The 23,676-nt window shown below is 42.2% G+C and overlaps 1 protein-coding gene across 3 annotated transcripts in view; it reads right to left on the bottom strand.

Moving 5' to 3' along the window:
- Positions 1 to 1,096: 1,096 nt before the first annotated feature.
- LRRTM4 (leucine rich repeat transmembrane neuronal 4) overlaps positions 1,097 to 23,676 on the bottom strand; it is a 977,813-nt gene continuing 955,233 nt past the window's right edge. For 2 of the 3 annotated variants that reach the window (XM_040345919.1, XM_040345920.1), the window contains one exon: positions 1,097 to 2,132. In XM_040345919.1, coding sequence (XP_040201853.1) covers positions 1,908 to 2,132 — 225 coding nt within the window. In that variant the 3' untranslated portion in view covers positions 1,097 to 1,907. The remainder of the gene's footprint in view (positions 2,133 to 23,676) is intronic. The other variant, XM_040345921.1, reaches the window with a different exon arrangement.

Raw genomic sequence — 23,676 nt, 5'->3', positions numbered from 1 at the left:
TATCCTAGCAGGATTTAATGTAATTATCTACAATCAGTCATTTAATACAGGCACCTTTCTTATACTATGTAGTGATTATCAGGAGCACAAAGGCAGAGAGCTCTAATATGCCAATACCGATTTCAGTTCCTGACGTCGGATTCCTGAGCCTCACTACTAGTCATGAAGGGTTTCCATCATAATGATGGACCACTAATGAATCGTAGGTGGTGAGAGGATCAAGGCCATATGGCAGGAGCCAAATTTACTACTTGCTTATTAGAACCAAATATAATACTTGTGTCCATAATGATTGCCCCTATTTTAAATGTTTCCTGGGGCATTTTCTTCCTTTATATTACATTAGACATTATTGAAACTACTGTCTTCTGGTGCTATCCCCCCAACCTTCTAACCCAGTTAGGTCCTGCGTTGATGGGCTTTATTTGGAAAATGCAGATGGATTTTGATACCTTCTGAGATCATTAACAATTCATTGCAGTTGACTTTGATGTGACCTGCAGTTGACCTGCTTAAGGCTAAGTTTACACTGTGCGGGCTGGTTGCAATTGTGGGATTTGCATCTGTTCCCGCATCCACAATCACCCTCAACCACAAGGCGCTGCTCTTAAGAGACATGCAGGGCTGCCATTTATTCTGAATGGCAACCCCAAACATTTCAGCCTGCAGCACATTTGTGGGAACTGCAGGGAAATCATATGGTTAAAAAGACCATGCGATTTCCCTGCGGCTGAATTTCTGAAACGGTGCATGCGCCTTTTATTTGTGGAAACACAGGCACGGTAGCCCATTCAAATGAATGGGCTGTCGTGCCCGCACTAGTGTGAACCAAGGATTAGTCTGTTTTTGCATTACACTTTTGAATTTTGCATTTTTGAAGCAAACAAAAGCCTGCCAGTACAGGCCCTAAAGACCAGCGGCACACAAGAAACTGTGGGAACATTGATTGTGTCAGGCGGTGAAAAGGCTAGATAACTACCTTGTTTCATGCTGCCTCCCGGAGGCATTATCTTACACAAAACACCTTCTTATATTGCTGCTCTCAGACACATAAAACGGGCACTAATATAATATAAACTCTACAATATACTCTGCATCATGTTTTTTATACTTTTTATTGATAAAAACTACACAAAAGCTATAACTGATCATAATGTTATTTAAAAAAAAACAATTGATACTTTCTTTTGTGATTTGAGACTGTGTTTGTCAATAAAATCCAAATCAATCTGGGAACAATATTCCATATATACTGTATGCCTGCCTGTTCTGTAGATCTTTTATGACTCTAAGCCGTCAAAGCTACTATGATTGAGGCTGTTTTTTCCCAAACACTGCCCCCTTGTGGCTGGCAGTCTTATAAAAAGCAAACCTCTCTAACAGGAAAACAGGAAAGAAACACAGTTCAAAGAGATCCACTGGGTTATTCAACATAAAACAATAAGCATTCCCTAACCCCAAAATCCCAACAGTCTCCCATGTTTGGTTCATCTGTATTGGAACCATGCAACGTGTAGAAAATAGGAAACCAAATGTACAAGCAGATAAACTCCCGTATGCAGCTGGAGTGGATCCAAAACTAGTTAAGAAATCTCTTAGGTGGATCCAGTTTTATGTTCTATTTTATTTAAATTTACTTTTTTTCCTTTTATACACCAGTGGGGTTTACATAATCCTTTAAAGCCAAGATAAACCCCTTGCTTTTCTCACATCATTGTTTCAAGTTCCATGGCCCTGAAGACTGAAATGGGTCCCATGCTCAAACTGTTTAGCTTAGTGTATTCTAATTTTGTTTTCTCTTGTTTATTGTGAGAGCACATAGCATTTACAAGATGCTCCCATCAGCTTTAATCTGTATAGGTCCTTTATGCGCTTCTTCCAAATGTCACAATCCAAGACTCCGGATGTTATTGGTTTGGTATCCTTTCAATGTATATGGCAGGTGCTGCTGAGCGAGCTATTGTTGAGATGTAGCTCTGGTCCCTACTAAGCTCTAGGTTGGTGGTTTCTCTTTGCTCTCGAGATGTCCCATCATAGCCCTTATTTACAAGGAGGGTCTTGTGGGTCTGGCAATATCCGGCCATTGGCTGGTCATAGGTATAGAATGGTAGAGTCTTCATGTGCCGTGGAATCTGTACAAAGAGAAAAAAAAAACGAAATTAATCATACATATGTTCTAGAGACAGCTGGCTAACCATTTGTATTTAGTAAAGGTTCAACCCAAAATTGATTTCAGCTTTTTATAAACACCAGTTTAACAATTGTTGGCTTTTACATATTTAATAAGAAAACCATCAGTGAGAAGTCACAGTCAGATTTCCCAGATCCAGCCCATAACACAGTTTTAATGAAGGTAAGCGAGGGTATCTAATCTCCTTGTGCCGCATTCCTTAAAATGTAAATGAGATAGAAAACACAGCACTGAGTGTAAGAGCACCTTGTAACGTAATGCTCTTGATGTGTGTGCAAGAGAGGTTTCACTGGTGGTGTACCTAGAGTTGCCACTGCATCCCTTTAAAAAGGAACACATATGAATTACACGGGTTCTGAGGTTAATTTAATGCAGGTATGGCACCAAATTAGTCTAATTACCACCTTAATTAGCCACAGAACCTGTGTAATTAATATGTGTTCCTTTTTAAAGGGATGAGGTGGCAACCCTAGGTGTACCTATGGGATCCATTAGGGCAGTGGTCATCAACCCTGTCCTCATGGCCAACTAACAGGCCAGGTTTGCAAGATAATTGAAATACATCACAGGTGATATCATTTGCTGCTCAGTGATTGCAGTATTCTAGTCTGCATCTCCCCAAGGTAATGCATAAAACCTGGCCTGTTAGTGGACCCTGAGGACAGGGTTGATGACCACTGCATTAGGGCACAGAATGGTTTAGACAGCCACTGGGGTATTCCTTTAAAGTGGATCAATCACATTTAAACAGGAACACAGCGTTGTAGGGTAGATAAAAACAGTGTTGAAAATACTTTCACTAATTTATTCTGATCACTGTGCCTAGTTACTAGAAATATTTATTTAGAATGGTTTGACCCAGGGTATATTTATTATATTACATTGTTATGTCAATCCAAGCACAATTTCATTTTTAGGACACCAACCAATCATGCAAATGATTAAAAACATCATAGGATTCAGAGTATTCGTTTACTTAGCTAAAACATATTCTTGAAAGATAGACATTTGACAGTCTTCAACAAAAAAAAGTTTTTCAATGCCATTTATAGACTTACTAAACTGAACTCAGCAGTAAGAAAGAATACAAAGATAAAGATTTCATCTTATTATAGAAGCTGATGGAATATTCCTACTTTCCGACAATAAAAAAAAAAAATGATAACTTGCTGTTTGGCCTAATACAAATTATGAACACATATTAAAAGGCTAAATATCACATACTGGGTGCACCAGTCACATGTTTTCAAAAGATAAGAATAATCCAGGGTAATTAACTAAAAAAAATAGGAATAGCATGCTAGAATGAAGCGAATTATCTAGAATGCGTCCTCATTTTTTCTCATTAACCAATTACACAGCTTAGGCAGGTAGAAAGCAGGAACCCTCCATAGACTTGTTACAAAAAGCACATACCAACATCATATGGTTTTATGTTCTACAAGTATCATTAAACTCTATAATCCAGTTTATATGCACACACACCTGCACAACATGTATTAAACAAGTACTCGTCAGGCCCAATCATCTTCATTAAATGGGCTAAGTGTCATTTTAAATAATTTATTACAGCCTTTTGAATTTTAATTGAAGCAGAGTTGTAGTAGATTTCTCTTTTTATTTAATATACTAAGTCCAATATAACTTGCAGACTATAGATTAAAAATATACAGGATGTAAGGCATGATGTACCTGCTTTCCTAAAGGTAAAATATACTGGGAAAAATATGTAGTCTGCCATTGTTGAATCCCTTCAATATCTGTGCTGTTCCAATGCGGGCCAAACATCAGGTTTACTTTATTGCAGACCTCCACAAATGCATACTTACCTTCCTCTCACTACTTGGTGTTCTGTTCCTCGACTGAAAGTGAAAAGATAGTCATGTGTAGGCTACAAGTTTGAAAGTTGTACAAGATTGGCCTACCATTGTTAAATGGATGAGTCACATGGGCTTTCATACCCCGTAGTACTGATTTTTTTATTTATTTTTATTATTATACATTTTTATCATTTTTACACAGGTCATTTTTATTGCATATTTTAGTAATGATGCTTCTGTTTAAACTGAAGCCCACAATATTCACAAGTTCCAGATTTTTTTTCTTTGTACAAGTTGGTGTATACTTTAGGATGACCCAAAGCTCCACCTCCTCCATCACACAATACAATTCAGTTTTCAGATTCATTAATAGGCTGTTCCGAAATCAGCTTAACAGAAAATTGCTCACTCCCCTCTTTCTGTTTCCCAACAAATCTTACTTTTAGGTAGTAATTTGCCTCAAAACAGTATACCTGTCCGGTGTGGGATACCTTCTCTCCGGCCTGAAAATACAGTGCGCTGTGATGTCTCCAGTTTTATATCCTCACACACCCCAAGCCCAGTATACCCCACCCAACCCCTTCCCCACGACACCCCTGATAAAAACACTGCCCAGCGCAATTCAGGAGGCCGCCGTTTTTGAATGTCACCCCTGGCTCGCTTCCCCCTGACCCAGGAAGTTGATAGTGAACCAAATCTGTTTTTTTTTTCTTTGGTCATCAACACTGAGAAAATGACACCAAGTTACAACACCTGTGAAGTTTGAATTTCTGTCCACATAGGAACAACTTTCCCTCTATTTTTACTTGCAATTTTTTAAAAGTTTTTATTGAAGTTTTCATAAAGTATCAATACATAAGGTTGAGAAAGATATTATCAACAGCAATTCGTACTGAGTATTATAGCATTATAATACTACAGTATAATACTTTAGCAAACGTTAAAGACTTACATTGAAGGTAACATATACTGTAGATGAGGTGTTGTGTTGAAACTTTTAAGCCGTGTACACACGATCGGTTTGTCCGATGAAAACAGACCGATGGACTGTTTTCATCGGACAAACCGATCGTGTGTGGGCCCCATCGGTCTTTTTTCCATCAGTGTTAAAAAATAGAACATGTTTTACATTTTTCCTATGGATAAAAAAACAATAAAAAAATCTGATCGTCTGTGTGGAACTCCATCGGAGAAAAATCCACGCATGCTCAGAATCAAGTCGATGCATGCTCGGAAGCATTGGACTTCATTTTTTTCGGCTCATCCTAGTGTTTTACGTCACTGCGTTTTGGCACGGTCGGATTTTTGACTGATGGGGGCAGATCCACAAAGAGAGTACGCTGGCATATCTACTGATACGCCGGCGTACTTTCAAATTTCCCACGTCGTATCTTTGTTTTGAATCCTCAAAACAAGATACAACGGCATCTGGGTTAGATCCGACAGGCGTACGTCTTCGTACGCCTTCGAATCTTAGATGCAATACTTCAGCGTCCGCTGGGTGGCGTTCCCGTCGTTTTCCACGTTGAGTATGCAAATTAGCTATTTCCGACGATCCACGAACGTACGAGCGGCCGTCGCAATCTTTTACGTTGTCTCTAGTCGGCTTTTTTCGGCGTATAGTTAAAGCTGCTATTTGGTGGCGTACGCAATGTTAAGTATGGCTGTCGTTCCCGCGTATAATTTTAAAATTTTTATTTTGTTTGCGTAAGTCGTACGTGAATTGGGCTGGACGTAATTTACGTCCACATCAAAACAATGACGTCCTTGCGACGTCATTTAGCGCAATGCATGGCGAGAAATTTTAGGGACGGCGCATGCACAGTTCGTTTGGCGCGGGGACGCGCTTCATTTAAATGAAACACGCCCCCTACTCGCCGATTTGAATTACGCGCCGTTACGCCGCGAGAGATAGACTACGCCGCCGTAACTTACGGCGCAAATTCTTTCAGGATTCGAACATAACAAAAGTAAGTTACGCCGGCGTAGCGTATCTCAGATACGCTGCGCCGGGGCAGATCTTTGTGGATCTGCCCCATGGTGTGTAGACAAGACTGATGAAAGTCAGCTTCATCAGATATCCAACGAAAAAATCCATCGGATTAGATTCCATCAGATATCCGATCGTGTGTACAGGGCTTAAGATCTAGATGTGAAGTTGGTATTTCTCTGTTGGTGTCGGTGTTATCTCCACACCCGGCACCCCGATGTTCCCTTTATTTTTATCCCGTTGACTTTTGTCCTTAGAACAGAAAGGGAAGAAGGTGTTTTTTGGTAACAACTAGGAGGGTATTTACTTTATTTGGAGATGTATCTACACTCTTTTCTTGCAAATTTATTGGACAGGAAGTGAATATACTGTATTTCTCCCAGGACCCAGGATGGATGTATTGGAACCAATGCATAAGCATGGCAGCTGCAGAACTAATATTTATCGAATAAGATCAGTGGCAGTTCACATATACATACAGGTATACTATCTTGAAATTTCATGACTGGTATAAAAACACTCGGCCTATAACCTTGTGTATCACGTGTACATGGAAAATCTCTATAAACTGATTTTTTGTTTTACAGCATGCAGGTTTATGAACTGTATGCATGCATCATGTGCGTTTATGGGACTTCTCTACAAACTCAAATTTTGTTTTACAGCACCCTAGATTTATATAATGTATGTATGTCATTAGTAAAGCTGTACACATTTTATCCTTGTTCCTCATTGGTGCTGCTAAGCCTCATTCCACTATTAGAAAATTTCCTTTTACAACTTCCTTATCTTTTCCAAACAGATCCCTGTCCATTTTTTAAATTAGCAACTGCCTCACACTCTGAGAGGAGGAAATATTCATATTTTAATAATAGTTTAGTAAGGCCCAAGAAAATAATGCAGAAGAGTTTTGGGTGCTGGTAAACATTATTAATGAAGAGTTTTTACAGGTTTCAAAGAGGGAACCAAGCACAGATATTCCGGAACAGGATCTATTAAAGAATACTGTGAAGTTTTCTGCATAAGGGACTTTACTGTAATTTGAATCATTTAACTCCAGACAAATGTAACATTTTCATTAAGTCCCTATATGTAGCCTTTCAACAACTGTAATAAATTATCTAAACTGTACTATATATAAATATCTATATGTTTTAATTATATATTTTGTGTTTCATATCTGCCTTTGTGATTTGGTGATCTCACACTCACTCCTGTAAGGTCCAGAAGAGTTTTGCAATATCTTTAGAATTAGTTAAAACTCCCTGGGATAAACCTTTTTTGAGGGATCCAAGTAACTCTAGGGTTCCTTTGGCGCTTTCTCTAGTCTCCTTGAGCAGTGAACAGTTGCTAATTGATTTCTTGCTTTACAGTGTCTACATAATTTCAGGACCAACTCCACTTACCGAGCCAGTGATGTGGGACCTCTCGTCCCTCTAAGGCCACTAATATTAATGATCTTTTTAGCTGTCTGTAAGAAGGACATTCTTCCCGCTGACTGCCAATTTAATGGAGCATTTATTCCATTAACCACTAAGGTAAGAGGACACCTCTACCACTGATCGCCAATGTAACAGATCACTACACTAAACACCAATGTAAAGGGGGTCCTCTCCAGCTAACCAGTTATGTAAGAGGGTACCATACTGGGCAATAATGTTAAAGAGCACTTCTTTACTTGGCCACCAATGAAAGGAAGCACTATACTGACCTCCAATATAAGAAGGTACTTCTCCAACTTGACATTTAAAGGAACACTACATTGACCACTAATAAAAGGGGTATAATTCTATTGACTTCCAATTCAAGGGGGAACTTCCACACTGACCACCAATATAAAGATGCACTTTTTTATTGGAAGCAATCCATTTAAGTGGTTGTAAAACCTTTACAACCACTATTTACTACAGGAAAGCCTACAATAAGGCTTACTTGTTACTACAGGTAAGCCTATAATAAGGCTTAACTGTAACTACCCCTGATCGCTCCTAAACCTGCAGGGTTTAGGAGATATCCCCTGTATCAGCATGTACCAACATCATTGGCACATGCATTTGTGCCGTTGCTTCAGCTAGTGTGCCATTACTGACGGCTCCCACGTGCATGTGCGGGAGTGATGTCATTGCGGCTCCGGACAATTACAGTGCCCGCAATACCCGGAAGTAACTCTGGAAGTGATGTCGCTAGTGGGATCAGTGTTTTTTCGAGGACTGTTGCGGGGGCTTCGACCTAGGGTGAGTATTTCATAATGAGCTAGTATGCTATGCAGCTCCCCCATAGCCCCCCTAATTTTTACCCGGGGCCCATCTCAATTCAACAATGTGCACGAGAGCCTCCCTTCTCATTGGCTGAGACAGCAGAGGGAGCCATTGTCTCTCACTGCTGTCAATCACAGCCAGTGAGCCAATGAGGAGAGAGAGGGGACTGGGTCAAGCAGCTGTGTGTATGAATAGACACACAAACCCGTGGCTCGGAACGAGCCTGCTTAGGTGCCCCCTTTGTATGCAGCTTGCTCTAGGGCAGTGGTTCTCAACCTGGGGGTCGGGACCCCCTCGGGGGTCGAATTACAATTTGCCAGGGGTCACCAAACCTTGGGCTGTTCCTGAAGCGCGCACCACTCTCCCAGCCTTTTTACGGCCGCCCACTCAGCCAATTCGCAGCTGCCCAGTTCACGGCATGGATGAGGGCGGAGACTATAGGTCAGCTGACTGGTGAGGAATGTGAAGTGGGAGGGGCTAGAGGAGACCATATCTCCTGATTTCAGCATAGGGGTCACTGCTGCGAGACACTACAAAGCCAGAGACACAGTGAGTAACATTGCCTGTGATTAGATTTGCCATTAAAAGTCCTCACTACAGTTCTCATATCAGCAGATTTGATAAAGAACACCTAAATGGGGTGATCAGAACTCCCTCAGCACTGCTATTCTCCCCATTCCACCCACCCCTCAACAAGGAGTAAGAGAGAGAATAAAAATAGAGAATACAAGGAAGGGAGAGGATAGAGGGGGAGGAACAAAGAAAAAAGGGAGAGAGCGAGAGAGAGAAGTATGGGGAAAAAAACAAGAAATTAGGATAGAGAGATAAAAGGGAAAGAAAGGAGAACAAAGAGTGGTACATCCTAAAATGTGGAGTGGAAGGGACTCGGTGAGCGCTAAATGTCAGTGGGTTAGGGGTGCAAATTACTTGCCTTGGGTGCGGACAACCCACGCTACGAAAATAATTTTACCGTTAGGGGTCCCCACAACTTGGGAAATTTTATCAAGGGGTCACGGCACTAGGAAGGTTGAGAACCACTGCTCTAGGGGCACTCGGCAGGAGGGAGGGAGGGTGTCAGCGAGGGACCCGGGAAGAAGAGGATCAGGCTACTCTGTTCATCTTTCCTCCTCATGTGTCCCTCATTTTAGTCTGATGTATATACCTAATTAAAGTGCACTATTTATCTATACAAAAATATTTTCCAGTGCTACACCTTTCATCTAAATTCTAAGATGCATTTGTACATTTCTAAAGCAAAAACAAAGGAGTTGTAGCATTAAAAAAAGAACTTGTGGGTTTACCAATCATTTTGTATATCAATTCTCCTTGTGAGGGGTCATGGTAGGGGGGTGTGTCCTCTTCCTGCATATTTTTCTAATAGCTGTCCCTATTTGCCATCTCAGAAAGTTGGGAGGTATGCTTTAAATATGGCAGTCAGTTCATTATGGACATGGTTATAGGCAGATTTGAAGAATGACCATTTAAACCCGGACTTAGGTTTATGTAAAAGTGATCTTAAAGTGGAGGTTCCCCCAAAAATAATTTTTTAACATTAGATTGAGGCTATTTAAGGGGAGCAGAAATGGGTATTTTTTTTTTAAATCAATGCCGTACTTACCGTTTTCGAGATAGATGTTCTCCCGCCGCTTCCGGGTATGGGCTGCGGGACTGGGCGTTCCTATTTGATTGACAGCCTTCCGACCGTCGCATACAGCGCGTCAAGAGTTTCCGAAAGTAGCCGAACGTCGGTGCGCAGGCGCCGTATAGAGCCGCACCGACGTTCGGCTTCTTTCGGTAACTGGTGACGCGCTGTATGCGACCGTCGGAAGGCTGTCAATCAAATAGGAACGCCCAGTCCCGAAGATCATACCCGGAAGTGGCGGGAGAACATCTATCTCGAAAACGGTAAGTACGGCATTGATTTAAAAAAAAAATACCCGTTTCTGCTCCCCTTAATTTGCCTCAATCTAATGTTAAAAAAAATGTTTTCGGGTGAACCCCCGCTTTAATAACATACTGTATATCTATAATATTTAGAAGATTATCACAAAAGAAGATTTTCACAAAAGTCTGAATGACTGATACCCCTGCAAAGAAGATAGTAAATTGTTTACTCTCCTACCAACTATACCGCTGTACACTGCTCTGCTGCAGGAATTGCTGTCTGGAGTCCCTTCAGAAACCAACATCACTATGCTCATTGGTTAATTTATTTAAAGAAACAAGAAGTGTTTATTTACCTCTCCCATTTGCTGCGCTGCATTGATAAAGAGGAAGTCTGTTTTGGAAATGATACTTCTATCTCCTGTGTTTTATGATGAGTTCATTGGTTCCTCCCACCCACCGCTGCATTACTACACGACACAGTAATGCCATGGTGGTCAGCGGGAGGAACCATTGAGCAGTGGACAATATGTTTTAAAACACACTTAATTTCCTACAATCCCATGGAAGAAAACTATCAAGTGTCCTATTGCCTCTTTTGTAATCACATGGCCATGTATATATAAAATACTGCACTGAAAGGTTACCGAATTTCAAACATCTTCTGTGGATACATCCATAATTGGGAAATTTAGCAGTAACTCTATCACATAACGTAGAATATTTGTTTCAGTTTTGTAGCCTTCTAATTTCCAATGGATGAGCACTGTACAGATAGATTCATCTATTATCCAGAAAGTTTAGACAGGGGTATATTATTACATTTTTATCTAAAATTGTCATATAGTCAGACATGATTAGTAATCATTTTCTCCTGTAGCCACGATCCAGAGTACCGCTAATTAATGAACTAAGGATGTTCAGAATACTTGAAGACACCAGAGGAAATGTAAAAAGACACTTTGGTTAAAAAAAAATCCTGATTTCAGACACAATACAAATTGGAGATTTTTTTTTTCCTACAGCCAATCATTGATTAGCATCTGAGTCCCCTTCATACCCCTGACATTTTTCCACATTTTGTCATGTTACAACCAAAATAGTAAATGTATTTTATTGGGATTTTATGTGATAGACCAACACAAAGTGGCACATAATTGTGAAGTGGAAAGAAAATGATAAATGGTCTTCAATTTTTTTTACAAATAAATATGTGAAAAATGTGGCATGCATTTTTATTCAGCCCCTCCCCGGAGTCAATACTTTGTAGAACCACCTTTCGCTGAAATTACAGCTGAAAGTCTTTTTGGATATGTCTCTACCAGCTTTGCACATCTAGAGAGTGACATGTTGACGATTCTTCTTTACAAAATAGCTCAAGCTCTGTCAGATTGGATGGAGAGCGTCTGTGAACAGCAATTTTCAAGTCTTGCCACAGATTCTCAATTGGATTTAGGTCTGGACTTTGACTGGGCCATTCTAACTTATGAATGTGCTTTGATCTATGCCATTCCATTGTAGCTCTGGCTGCATGTTTGGAGTCGTTGTCCTGCTGGAAGGTGAACCTCCATCTCAGTCTTAAGTCTTTTACAGACTCTAACAGGTTTTCTTCTAAGATTGCCCTGTATTTGGCTCCATCCATCTTCCCATCAACTCTGTCCAGCTTCCCTGTCTCTGCTGAAGAAAAGTATCCCACAACATGATGCTGCCACCACCATGTTTCATGGTGGGGATGGTGTGTTCAGGGTGATGTGCAGTGTTAGTTTTCTGCCACACATAGCGTTTTGCTTTTAGGCCAAAAAGTCAAATTTTGGTCTCATCTGACCAGAGCACCTTCTGTAACATGTTTTCTGTGTCCTCCATATGGCTTCTCGCAAACTGCAAAAGGGACTTCTTATGGCTTTCTTTCAACAATGACTTTCTTCTTGCCAGAGCTGTGAGGGACAGCTTTGATCTGCCATCGCTGGAGGAGCAAACAGGCAAGCAATTAATATTTTTTTCGTTTTGGATAGAGTGGTCAGGGTCATTTGATTATTGCCATTTGTGTCCCTGCTAGGGAGATTCACACTTTCTTTTTATCCTGTTGACCAATACCACTGGGACTGAAAGACCCCAGTTGTCACCAGAAAAGAACAGATGGAAAATGTTCCAAAGAAGGCATTTGGTGGTGTCATCTACTGTATGTAAGAGTAGAAAAACAGGGGAAATCTTCTTATTGGGAAACTTGTTCTGGTGACAACTAAGAGTGCCTTCCTCTTACTTTGGACAGATTTTCTCCTATGAGAGACTTTGTTTTGTGTCTACATGAAATGAAATGAACACTCCACAATGGGACCCAGAAACAAATACTGACAGACATTTTAACTGTTAACTGGTTTTGGATAAACTTTATTGTCAAGTATTGGGGTGCCTGCCTTTACATACACATGAATTTTAATGGAATCATAGTCTTAGTCCGTAGGGTTCAATATTGAGTTGACCTACCCTTTACAGCTATAACAGCTTCAACTCTTCTGGGAAGGTTGTCCAAAAGGTTTGGGAGTGTGTCTATGAGAATGTTTGACCATTCTTCTAGAAGCGCATTTGTGAGGTCTGGCACCGATGTTGGACGAGAAGGCCTGGCTCAGAGTCTCCGCTCCAATTCATCCCAAAGGTGTTCTATCGGATTGAGGTCAGGACTCTGTGCAGGCCAGTCAAGTTCCTCCACCCCAAACTCACTCATTCATGCCTTTCTGGACCTTGCTTTGTGCACTGGTGCGCAGTCCTGTTGGAACAGGAAGGGGCCATCCACAAACTGTTCCCACAAAGTTGGGAGCATAAAACGGTGGGATTATGGTGCGCGATTGTTTTTCAGGGGTTGGGCTTTGCCCCTTAGTTCCAGTGAAGGGAACTCTTAAGGCATCACCATACCAAGACATTTTGGACAATTTTATACTCCCAACAGTTTGTGGATGGACCCTTGCTGCTCCAACATGACTGTGCACCAGTGCACAAAGCAATGTCCATAAAGACATGGATGCGTGAGTCTAGGGTGGAGGAACTTGACTGGCCTGACCTCAACCCGATAGAACACCTTCAGGATATACTAAGTGGAGACTTTGAGCCAGGCCTTCTCGTCCAACATCGGTGCCTGACCTCACAAATGCGCTTCTGGAAGAATGGTCGAACATTCCGATAGACACACTCCTAAACCTTGTGGACAACCTTCCCAGAATAGTTGAAGCTGTTAAAGCTGCAAAGGGTGGGCCAACGAAATTTTGAACCCTACAGACTAAGACTGGGATGCCATTAAAGTCAAATCAAAAACATTACAATATTTTCGTTTCGACTGATCATTTTGAATCGGAAAAATCTGTAAATTCGAAGAAAATTCAAAAAATTCTGAATACGAATTCCGAATACGAATTTTAGAAAACGAATTCCGAAAACAAATTGGACGAATCAACCAAATTTAACTAAATAAAATAACTTGATTAATGAATCTAAACGAAAAGAAAACAAAACAAAATGTTTTCGTCATTCACATATTTATCTGTGACACCACCACCTATTATGGAAAAAATACAAGCTTATTGACTGTATGTGACCTTCTAATTAAAGGTCATCAGTCCCAAACAGCCCGACCTAGATCATCCCAGAGCAGTTCCAAAGGTTCTCCTCAGATCGCAGATGGTTAAATGATAGTTGTCACCTTAGCATCATTCCAAATGGTTAATCACCAAGACATGAAAAGAAACACTCCAAATAGTGTAAAACCTTATTGATGCATTTATTAAAGTTTAAAAACACACTAACATCAATGTATCCAATAAAGCGCTATACAATAGATTCCTCGCTGGCCAAATACGGACATAACACTCGTACTTCCGGGAATTTAAACGCGCAAATGGAGTTAGCACATGGACGGAAAAAACTCTGGATAGCCGCACTCCAAAATAACTTAAAATAAAGTTGGTCTTTTTATTTTCAAATGCACATGCATACACCGCAAACAACAGGTACAGAGATGGCCGACGCGTTTCACGCTGCAATTCAGCGCTTAGTCATGGCTAAGCGCTGAATTGCAGCGTGAAACGCGTCGGCCATCTCTGTACCTGTTGTTTGCGGTGTATGCATGTGCATTTGAAAATAAAAAGACCAACTTTATTTTAAGTTATTTTGGAGTGCGGCTATCCAGAGTTTTTTCGTCCATGTGCTACAATCAGCATCGCCAGCACCCTGGTGGTTCAACAACCCTTGATGATCTACGAGGCTCACCTGGAGCGGTGAAAGAATTGTCTGCAAATGGAGTTAGCATGTTGCCCAACTTGCCCGTTTCATCACACGTGACGTCGTCCAGGGAACCCTGTACTTTAAAGTGGAACTCCCACTGCTTAAACAATGCTTGAACTACCCCTCCCCCTTGAGCTCTCCTCTCCTGCCATTCAACGTTGAGGGCTGGTGATATCTTGTGGAGGAAATACTGTGACGTACATTTAGGCTGCATTCACACCTGAGCGTAGTGTTTTTGGTCTTTTTTTCCGATGTTTTTTTTGTCGCGCGTTTTGTCGCGCGTATTCACACGTATACGCGCGATTGCATACAGCGTTGTCCGACGTTTTTGAACTTCGACGTTTTTTATTTTAGCCAATAGGAAAAATTATCATCTCTTTCATCACTTGTTGCTATGTTTGTAGATTTTTTTATCTTCTGCCTGGGTGAAATGTTCTATTTCACAGAACAGATTAAAGTGAAAAAACGCCCGTAGAAACGCTCGTTGTCGCGCTAGACGCTTGAATCGAGCGTTTCCATTACTTTCTATGGGAATACAAACGTTCTAAAACTCCCAAATCCGCCCAATTCGCGCAAAAAAAAGGGTCTGGAACTTGTTTGAGCTTCAGGCGTTCGGCTTCAGGCGTTTTGGAGTGGAGAATAGAGAATAATGTATTTTTTCCCCTCTAGCGTTTTGGAGTTTCATGCTTCAGGTGACAAAACGCTCAGGTGTGAATGCAGCCTAAGAGATTAAAGGTGAGTATTTCATATTTCAAAAAAATGTTAGGAGTAGGTGCTTCACCATTGCTAAATGGTGGGAAAAAGAGTGCAGAGATGATGTTAGTGCTCAGTTTCTCCGTGCTAACCAATTCTACGGTAAGCTGACAGAAAGTAAGGATTTCAAATGGCGCCCAATGGCCCTAGTAATGAAGTAGCTCCTGGTTTTTGGCCCTCACAAAGCCACATTACAAGCTGGCCCTGCAATTATCCAGTCCAGAGTAGTCCAGGAACAGTCTACACTACTAAAACGCTAGTCCTAGTAGCTGCGTATAGAGAACAATTCAAACAGCTCGCAGAGGAATCTTGACAGAATAAAGGTAACATAGGAAGAACAACATAGCTAGCAAAAGGAACAGAGAAAAGCTATCCCTCTTCCAGGACACTAGCACAAAACTGAAGCATGCTGGAAGTAGGAGGGGTTATACAGGGCTGGACACAATTTTTTTGGTTTGCTAGTTCTAAATCTTCCTGTAGCCGGTATAATCAATATTATCTGACATGCTTTGTCCCTCAATGAATGAGAAAGTAAACCAATGTGCCTTTAAAGGATTGGCATACTTTTGCACCAAAATTCAAGGTTGCAATGTGCAGTCTATGTGCTGCCAAATGTTAATGTCAGGCTGTATTTTTTCCTAGAATAAGGTTGTTTTCTACCCACACAGCCTGGCTGGGGCCTGAGCAATGTTGACATGTCTGGCACTCCTGAGGAACCAGGTGGCTGTCTCCTCTGAAGTGAAGATGGGGAAGGGGTGTAATTGTGTCAGGTTGGCTCCTAGTGAAAAATTGGCCGGTATGCCAACCTCACCTTCTCAATAGTGAGCCGATGTAAACACTTTCCTCATCCCATACAGGCCAAGCAGCTGGAATCTACTTTCCTAAAACGAGCCTGCCGTTTAAAATTTGGCAGCTCAAATATGTAATAGATAAATGTACTTTTTATTGAAATTCAAAGTTATTTTAAAATCTGCAAAGACCAGTGATATGCAGTGTATTAGCAATTAATCAGAAGTCAGATGTTATCAGGTTATGAGGCCTACTCTGGTGAAAGAATCTAAGTACGCTGCTGTGGGTAACACTGCAGTATTGCTATTGTCAAAGTTATTCTGCAGTATGCATATTGCAGGAAGAAATGATAAGTATTACAGGTACTGCATAGGTTAATGGCAGCAGATGAAACTGTCCTCAGAGCACAGGCCAGAATGACAAGACTAGAGCTCAGTTCACACCATCAGAGACAGAGTTAATGGGGCGAATGCTTAATTTGAGACACAAACGGTGTTTCATTCATTAATGTAATCAAGCGTGTTTACAGGGCATACTGTGATTCTGCAGCCTCACAGCACCATGCAGCAATGGTTCAGTCTCCCTCTTGGCTGTGGTTGTGATTAAGTAGCACAAACACGACAATCCTTTTATAATATCTACCTTTCATAACAGCTGTGAAAAAAGCTTCATTGCCCTGTGACAATCCATGCTCTCTATTATTACTACAAACACAAAGATGCAACACTTTATTGTAGTGCAACACAAACACCAATCAGCCACAACACTAGGACCACTGGCCAGTCAAATGTATAACACTGATTTTCTTGTTACAATGTCATCTAAAACTCGGTGGGATATATTGGGCAGCAAGTGAACATGCTGTCCCTGAAGTTGATGTGCTGAAATCAGAACAAATGGGCATCACAGTTTCTTGCATATGGGGATGCTTCCCCGTGTCCACAGCCAAGAGTGCCTATAATGGGCACATGAGCATTAGAACTGGATCATGAGCAATGGAAGAAGGTGGCTTGGTCTGATGAATCATGTTTTCTTTTGCATTATGTGGATGGCCAAGTGTGTGTGCAACGCTTACCTGGGGGAAGAGATGACAACAAGATGCAGTAATGAAGAAGACAAGCCGGCAGAGGCAGTGTGATGCTTTGGGTATTGTTCTGCTGGGAAACCTTGGGTGCTTTATCCTTTTAAATCAGGTGAGTTGTTCGAAAACCAAAGCAAATAATCATATCATAACATAAAGCTTATTTACATAATATGACAGATTGGGGCCTTATACTTGCATCCAACTGCCACTGTGAGAGCCAACTAATTTGTCTCTACTCCTCTCTCTATAAGCAACAGAACACAGCATGGGTGTCCTTTGTCCCCCTAATTTTTATACAATCGCTGGAACCATTTTTGCACACTATTAGAGAGGGAATACTGTGATCACCGGCCTCAACATCGGCCACAAGATCACAGCATATGCTAAGGATCTGATTTTTCTATTTATTTTTTCTTTTTTCAACCAAACTACTCTACTGACCTTACTACAGGAACTAGGACCCAGATTCACAAAGGAGATACGACGGAGTATCTCAGATACTCCGTCGTTTCTCTCAGAGTATCTATGCGACTGATTCATAGAATCAGTTACGCATAGATAGCCCTAAGATCCGATAGGTGTAATTGTTTTACACTGTCGGATCTTAGGATGCAGTACCGCGGCCGCCGCCGCTGGGGGGAGTTTGCGTCGTAAACCAGCGTCGGGTATGCAAATTAGGAGTTACGGCGATCCACAACGGTTTTTCGCGTTCGCTACGTCGCTGCTAGTCTAGTTTCCCGTCGCAAAGTTAGTCATCGTTTTGGGTGCCCTAACTTTACACAGCACACGTATGTGCTGTATAAAGTATGGCCGTCGTTCCCGCATCGAAATTTAAAAATTCACATCGTTTGCGTAAGACGTCCGGGAATACGGAAGTACGCTACGCACGTCGCTGTTCGAAAAAATTACGTCAGTTCGCGCAAAGCACGGCGGGAATTTCAGAACAGAGCATGCGCAGTAGGTCCGGCATGGGAGCGCGCCTAATTTAAATGGCACACTCCCCTTTGAATTACGCGTGCTTACGCCGGAGGCCGCCAGCGTAGGTTTTCATTGCAAGTGCTTTGTGAATCAGGCACTTGCGATGAAAACTTGCGGCGGTGTAACGTATCTACGATACGTTACACCGCCACACTTCTACGTGAATCTGGCCCTAGAGATCCACGGGACACTATCCAATTGCAAAATAAACATCTCAATATCAGAAGCCCTAAATGTCACACTACCCCTACAACACCTACAACATCTACAACAGCAATTTTCTTTCCGATGGTCTTCCTCCAGAATATCATATACCTAGACACTCTGATCCCGGCCAATTTAACACACATCTTTGAATTTAGCTTTCGTCCATGATCTAAAAAGATTAAGGCCCACCTTCAAATTTGAAATAAAGCAGCATTCACCTGGTTGGGACAGAATAGCATCTTGAAGTTAAAATTCTACTGCGGATCCTATATCTAGATCCTTCCAGTGACACTGCCACAGGGCTACATGAAAGATTTATGGGTCCACTTCCTTCACTATCTGTGGGGCAAAAAGAAGGTCAAATAGCGCTATCTTGACTTCACCAAAACCACGGGGTGTTATTGGGTTTCCAGAATCAGTTAAATATCATGCTGCAGTTCACTTGAATAGATTGGTACCAGTGTGCTCAGAAGGACGTTAAGCTGTGGGTAGAACTGGGACAGGCTGCTGTTCCTGTCCCACTGGAAGGCCTTGTTTTGGGCATATCTCATTACCAACTAAACTGGACAGATACTGTTCCAACCGCTCATAAGTTCTACTGGAAGACCTTGCTTTGGGCAAACCTCATTTCCACCCCAACTGGACAAATTCTGTCCCTCCCTCTCATAAGTTCCATTTTCTGAACTGTCAAATCCATCTTCATGACTACTTCTCTTTCATGCAGCCCAGCCTGATTTTGCCAATTCTTGGCTCGGCTGTACTCTAACACCATTTGAAAAAACTTGCAATGAAGCAATACCAATTAGACACACCTTATTGCAATCCTGTTCTATGCTGGTCACTGGTAAACGTCAATGAAATCTAAGCTTCCTCATAAAATGGGAACAAGATCTATGCATGACATTCTCTTCCACCCAAAGAGATAGAATTCTTCTGTTTGCTCACAAAGCCTCATTAGCAAACACATACCATGACAATAGGTATAAAATACTCATCAAGTGGTACAGAATGCTTCAAATAGAGTTTGAGGTGTTGACTTGGCCATCAAATTGTCCAGATCTCAATCCAATCAAGAGTCTGTGGGATATGCTGGAAAAAAAAATGTCTAAGGCCCCGTACACATGACCAGATCTATCCGCTGGGATTGATCCGCGGATCAGTTCCAGCAGATAGATCCGGTCGTGTGTAGGCCCGAGCGGACATTTTCCAGTGGATAAAAATCCAGCCGACGGATTTTCAGCGGATAAAAATTTCTTAGCATGCTAAGAAATCTATCCACTGGAATCCTGTCCGCCGGACTTATCCGGTCGTCTGTAAAGACTCACCGGATAAGTCCGTCCGATACCATCCCTCGCATGCGTCGTAATGATTCGACACATGCGTGGAAGTATTTACCTTCCAGGGTCGTGCACGTCGCCGCGTCATCATCGCAGCGACGGCGCGGCCACGTCACCGCGGATGTATTCCGCTGGGATTTTGATCTGATGGTGTGTACAGCCATCAGATCAAAATCCGCCAGAGGATTTATCCGCTGGAAACGGTCCGGTGGACCGTTTTCAGCGGATATCCTCTCGTGTGTACAAGGCCTAATTGATGGAGGCCCCACCTGGCAACTTACAGGACATGAACAATTTGCTACTGAAGGCTTGGTGCCAGATACCACAGCATACCGATAGAGGTCTAGTGAAGTCCATGCCTAGATGAGTCAGGGCTGTTTTGGCATCAAAAGGGGGACCTACACAACTTTAGATGGGAGGTGATAATGTTATGGAGGATCAGTGTATATGAACTGCCATTTATAACTTCTATCACTAGAACAGAATTTCCTTATGTACAGTATTCATGGCATGACAAGTATCAGCAACTGCTGCAACATCTCTATGTAACTTGTTTTAGGGACCATATTGGGGCTTTTTACTACTGAAAGTTGGGTGCATTTCTGATTAGACAACAGGCATCACAGTGACGTAATCTGGGTAATATCACTGCATTTCTTTCTATTCCCTTCCTTTGAGGATATAGAACATTAAAGCCTAGCTGCTATAACAAATGCCTGAAGTCAAACATCACACACTCAGATGCTGAGAACAGTGGAGGTCAAGCCCTTGGCATGTGGCACCTGTCAGATTTTAGATGACTGAAGATCATCTCACACAGGCTAAGGTATCAGATTTTGATCTAAATAAGAAGAATATACATCTTTCACAAAGTAGACTGAACAATTTCATATTTAAGACTAACTACTCAGATTATTGCATAAGCCCAGAAGTTACTGGTTCTCTTTATTTGTCAGTCTCATTGCCTCTGACCTCTCCATATGGTGATCATACTGCAGCAGTGTACCTACCCCACTTCTAAATGGTGTGAGAAAAAACAAAAATGTTGTCACATATGACCTTAACCACTTCCCTACCGAGTCATAGTAAAATGACATCGACGGGAACCTTTTGTCCTTCAGAGTGGACGTCATATGACGTCCTTGCATTCCCGGCCGCTAGGGGATGCATTTCATGGGACCCGGTGCATGTGCGTGTGAGTCCGCCATGTGAGTCCGCCTCCCTCTACAGTTAGAACACACTTTAGGGTACATATTTAACCCCTTCAGCGCCCCCTAGTGTTAACCCCTTCCCTGCCAGTCACATTTACACAGTAATCAGTGCAGTTTTATAGCACTCATCGCTGTGTAAATGTGAATGGTCCCCAAAATGTGTCAAAAGTGTCCGATATGTCCACCGCAATGCCACGGTCACAATAAAAATCGCAGATAGCCGCCATTACTAGTAAAAAAAATAAAAATGCCATAATTCTATTCCCTATTTTGTAGACGCTAGAACTTTTGCGCAAACCGATCAAATACGCTTATTGAGATTTTTTTTTACCAAAAATATGTAGAAGAATACGTATCGGTCTAAACTGAGGAAATTTTTTTTTTTTTTTTTTTTTAATTATGATATTTATTAAATCAAAAAGTAAAAGTTATTGGCCCAGATTCACAAAGCACTTACGCCGACGTATCGTGGGTGCATATTTACGCTGGGCGCATTTTCCGTTCACATTGATTTTCTATACACATATGCAAATGAGGGATATTCGCCGATTTACGAACGTAGTTGCGCCCAGGGCATATTATACACGGTTTGCATAAGTTGTACGTCCGGCGTAAAGTTATTCCCCATATAGGAGGCGCAACTCATGCAAAGGTATGGACCAGGGAACACAAGCCGTCGTATCTTTTGTCGTTTACGTTGTACGTGAATATGACTAGGCGTAGGTTACGTTCACGTCGTAGGCAGTGATTTGACGTATCTTAGGCAGTTGTTCCGACGTGATTCTGAGCATGCACACTGGGATGCGGCCACGGGACGGCGCATGCGCCGTTCATTTTAAGTACTTCTATGGCGCTTGGCCCATCATTTTCATGGGGTCACGCCTCATTAGCATGGTTCACGCCCACTTCCACCTACGCTGGCTTATGCTGAGGAAACCCAGCGTAGCTTTAAGAGCGAGTGGGAGCAAGTGCTTTGTGAATCCAGTGCTTGCCTCTGTGCGCTGCGCCGGTGTAGCGTAAAAGAGATATGCAACGGCGGCATAAATATGCGCCGATGTATGTGAATCTGGGCCAATGTGTTTTTTTTCAAAATTGTCGCTCTTCTTTTGTTTATAGCGCAAAAAATAAAAACCGCAGAGGTGATCAAATACCAGGGGGGTGTCTGGTGTATTTAGTTTAATATTGTGTGTTAATTGCTGGGGCTCTCTGTTTCCTTAGATCATTGTGGGCTCCAGTCCGAGCCTTCAGTTCAATAGGTTTTTGGGTGGTTGGGCTGTGGTGGACCCAGTGCACCTCATTTTAGGCCCGGGAGTGCCTATTGTGCTCCTAGGTTCTTTCACGGATTCCCTATATTCAGGGAACTCCGGTCCTCCCAGGTTTGAGGGTAGGAGATGGCTAGTCCATCCCGATCCCTGGGTGGGAGGAGGTCAGGGGACCTCCGGGTACATTGTTTTTACTTTGTTAGTTCAGTCATTTTGTTTGGTTTGCCAATATGTAACCAGCTTCTCTTTCTTCCCTTCTTTTTTCACACCTTTTCTGCCTGCTCCTCTTGTTGCTGTTTGTCTGAGTCTCCACAGAGTCTGCAGCTGTCACATGCCTCACATCCCAGGGCCCGGGTATCCGCCATATTCGCACTTTAGGCTTTCTGGTGAGTACCGCTCTTTAGATCAAGGAGTGCCTCGATATTTTGTTCTAGTCCTACCTACTCTGATCCATGCCTAATGCACAATCTTCTACACCCTCCCTCAAGATAGTTTCCCATAATGTTCAGGGTCTTAACTCCCCCGTTAAACGCAGGAAGCTTTTCCAGAAATACCAATCCATGCATGCCGATATTCTCCTGTTACAGGAAACCCACTTCCCGGCCACATTTAAACCCGCTTTCCTCCATCAGCGTTACCCAAAATTTTTCCTAGATTCAGCGGATAACAAGACGAAGGGGGTGGCCATATTGTTTGCTAAACACATTAATCTCTCTCAACCAGAGGTTGTGGTGGACCCGCAAGAGCGCTACATCCTGGTCTCGGGTCACATTGACGGAGAGCTTTAGAGCTTTATACCTTTGTCTCATACTACACCCCAAATAGAGGTCAGAAACTCTTTTTTTACTCTTTACTGCACAAACTGGGAGAGCATCTCAGGAGGACAGTGTTCATTGGCGGAGACTCTAACACCGCCTTTGATTTCTCGCTCCAGGAGTGGGAAACCAATACCCAAGCGTCCCTCCAAACAAAGCGTTAAAATTGCTAAACTGTTAAGCTCTGCAGGGTTGATCGATGTTTGGAGAGAGGTAAACCCTCATACAAAGGACTATACACATTTCTCTGCCACACACAACTCATTTGCCAGGATAGACCACATTTTCACACGCTCATCGACAATTCCTTTAATGAGAGGTTCCAAGATCATAGAAACTCCCCTCTCGGATCACTCAGATTCGTCAGTTATTCGGGGAAAAATCATTCAGATGGTTTCAAAACTCAGGGCGGAACACAGGGCAGACACGCTGAAGCTTACGGGGGACTTTCACACACAAACGACATCCCACGGCTAAGTCTCTTGGAAATCTACATAGGGCCCGAGCTCTACTTAACTTGAAACTGATGACTGACGCAGAAAGGCACCTTAGATGGACCGGGGCAAAATTTTATTCTCAGAAAGACAAGATTGGGTCTAAATTAGCGGTGAAGCTGAGCCCTAAACCACGTGCACTAACGTTCCCTAAAATTCGGGCGACCTCAGGGGACCTGACGCAGAACCCAACTAAGATTATGGATACTTTTTTACAGTTCTTCTCTGACCTTTACAAACCTAACAGACCTCCTCAGGCCTCATTGAGTATTTTTTTTTTAGATAAGTTCCTTTTGCCCACCCTGTCCACGGAGCATAGGACTCTCCTTGA

This window comes from Rana temporaria, chromosome 3 (assembly GCF_905171775.1).
Source record: "Rana temporaria chromosome 3, aRanTem1.1, whole genome shotgun sequence".
Lineage (NCBI taxonomy): Eukaryota > Metazoa > Chordata > Amphibia > Anura > Ranidae > Rana > Rana temporaria.
This window is presented reverse-complemented; position numbering and strand designations above follow the sequence as displayed.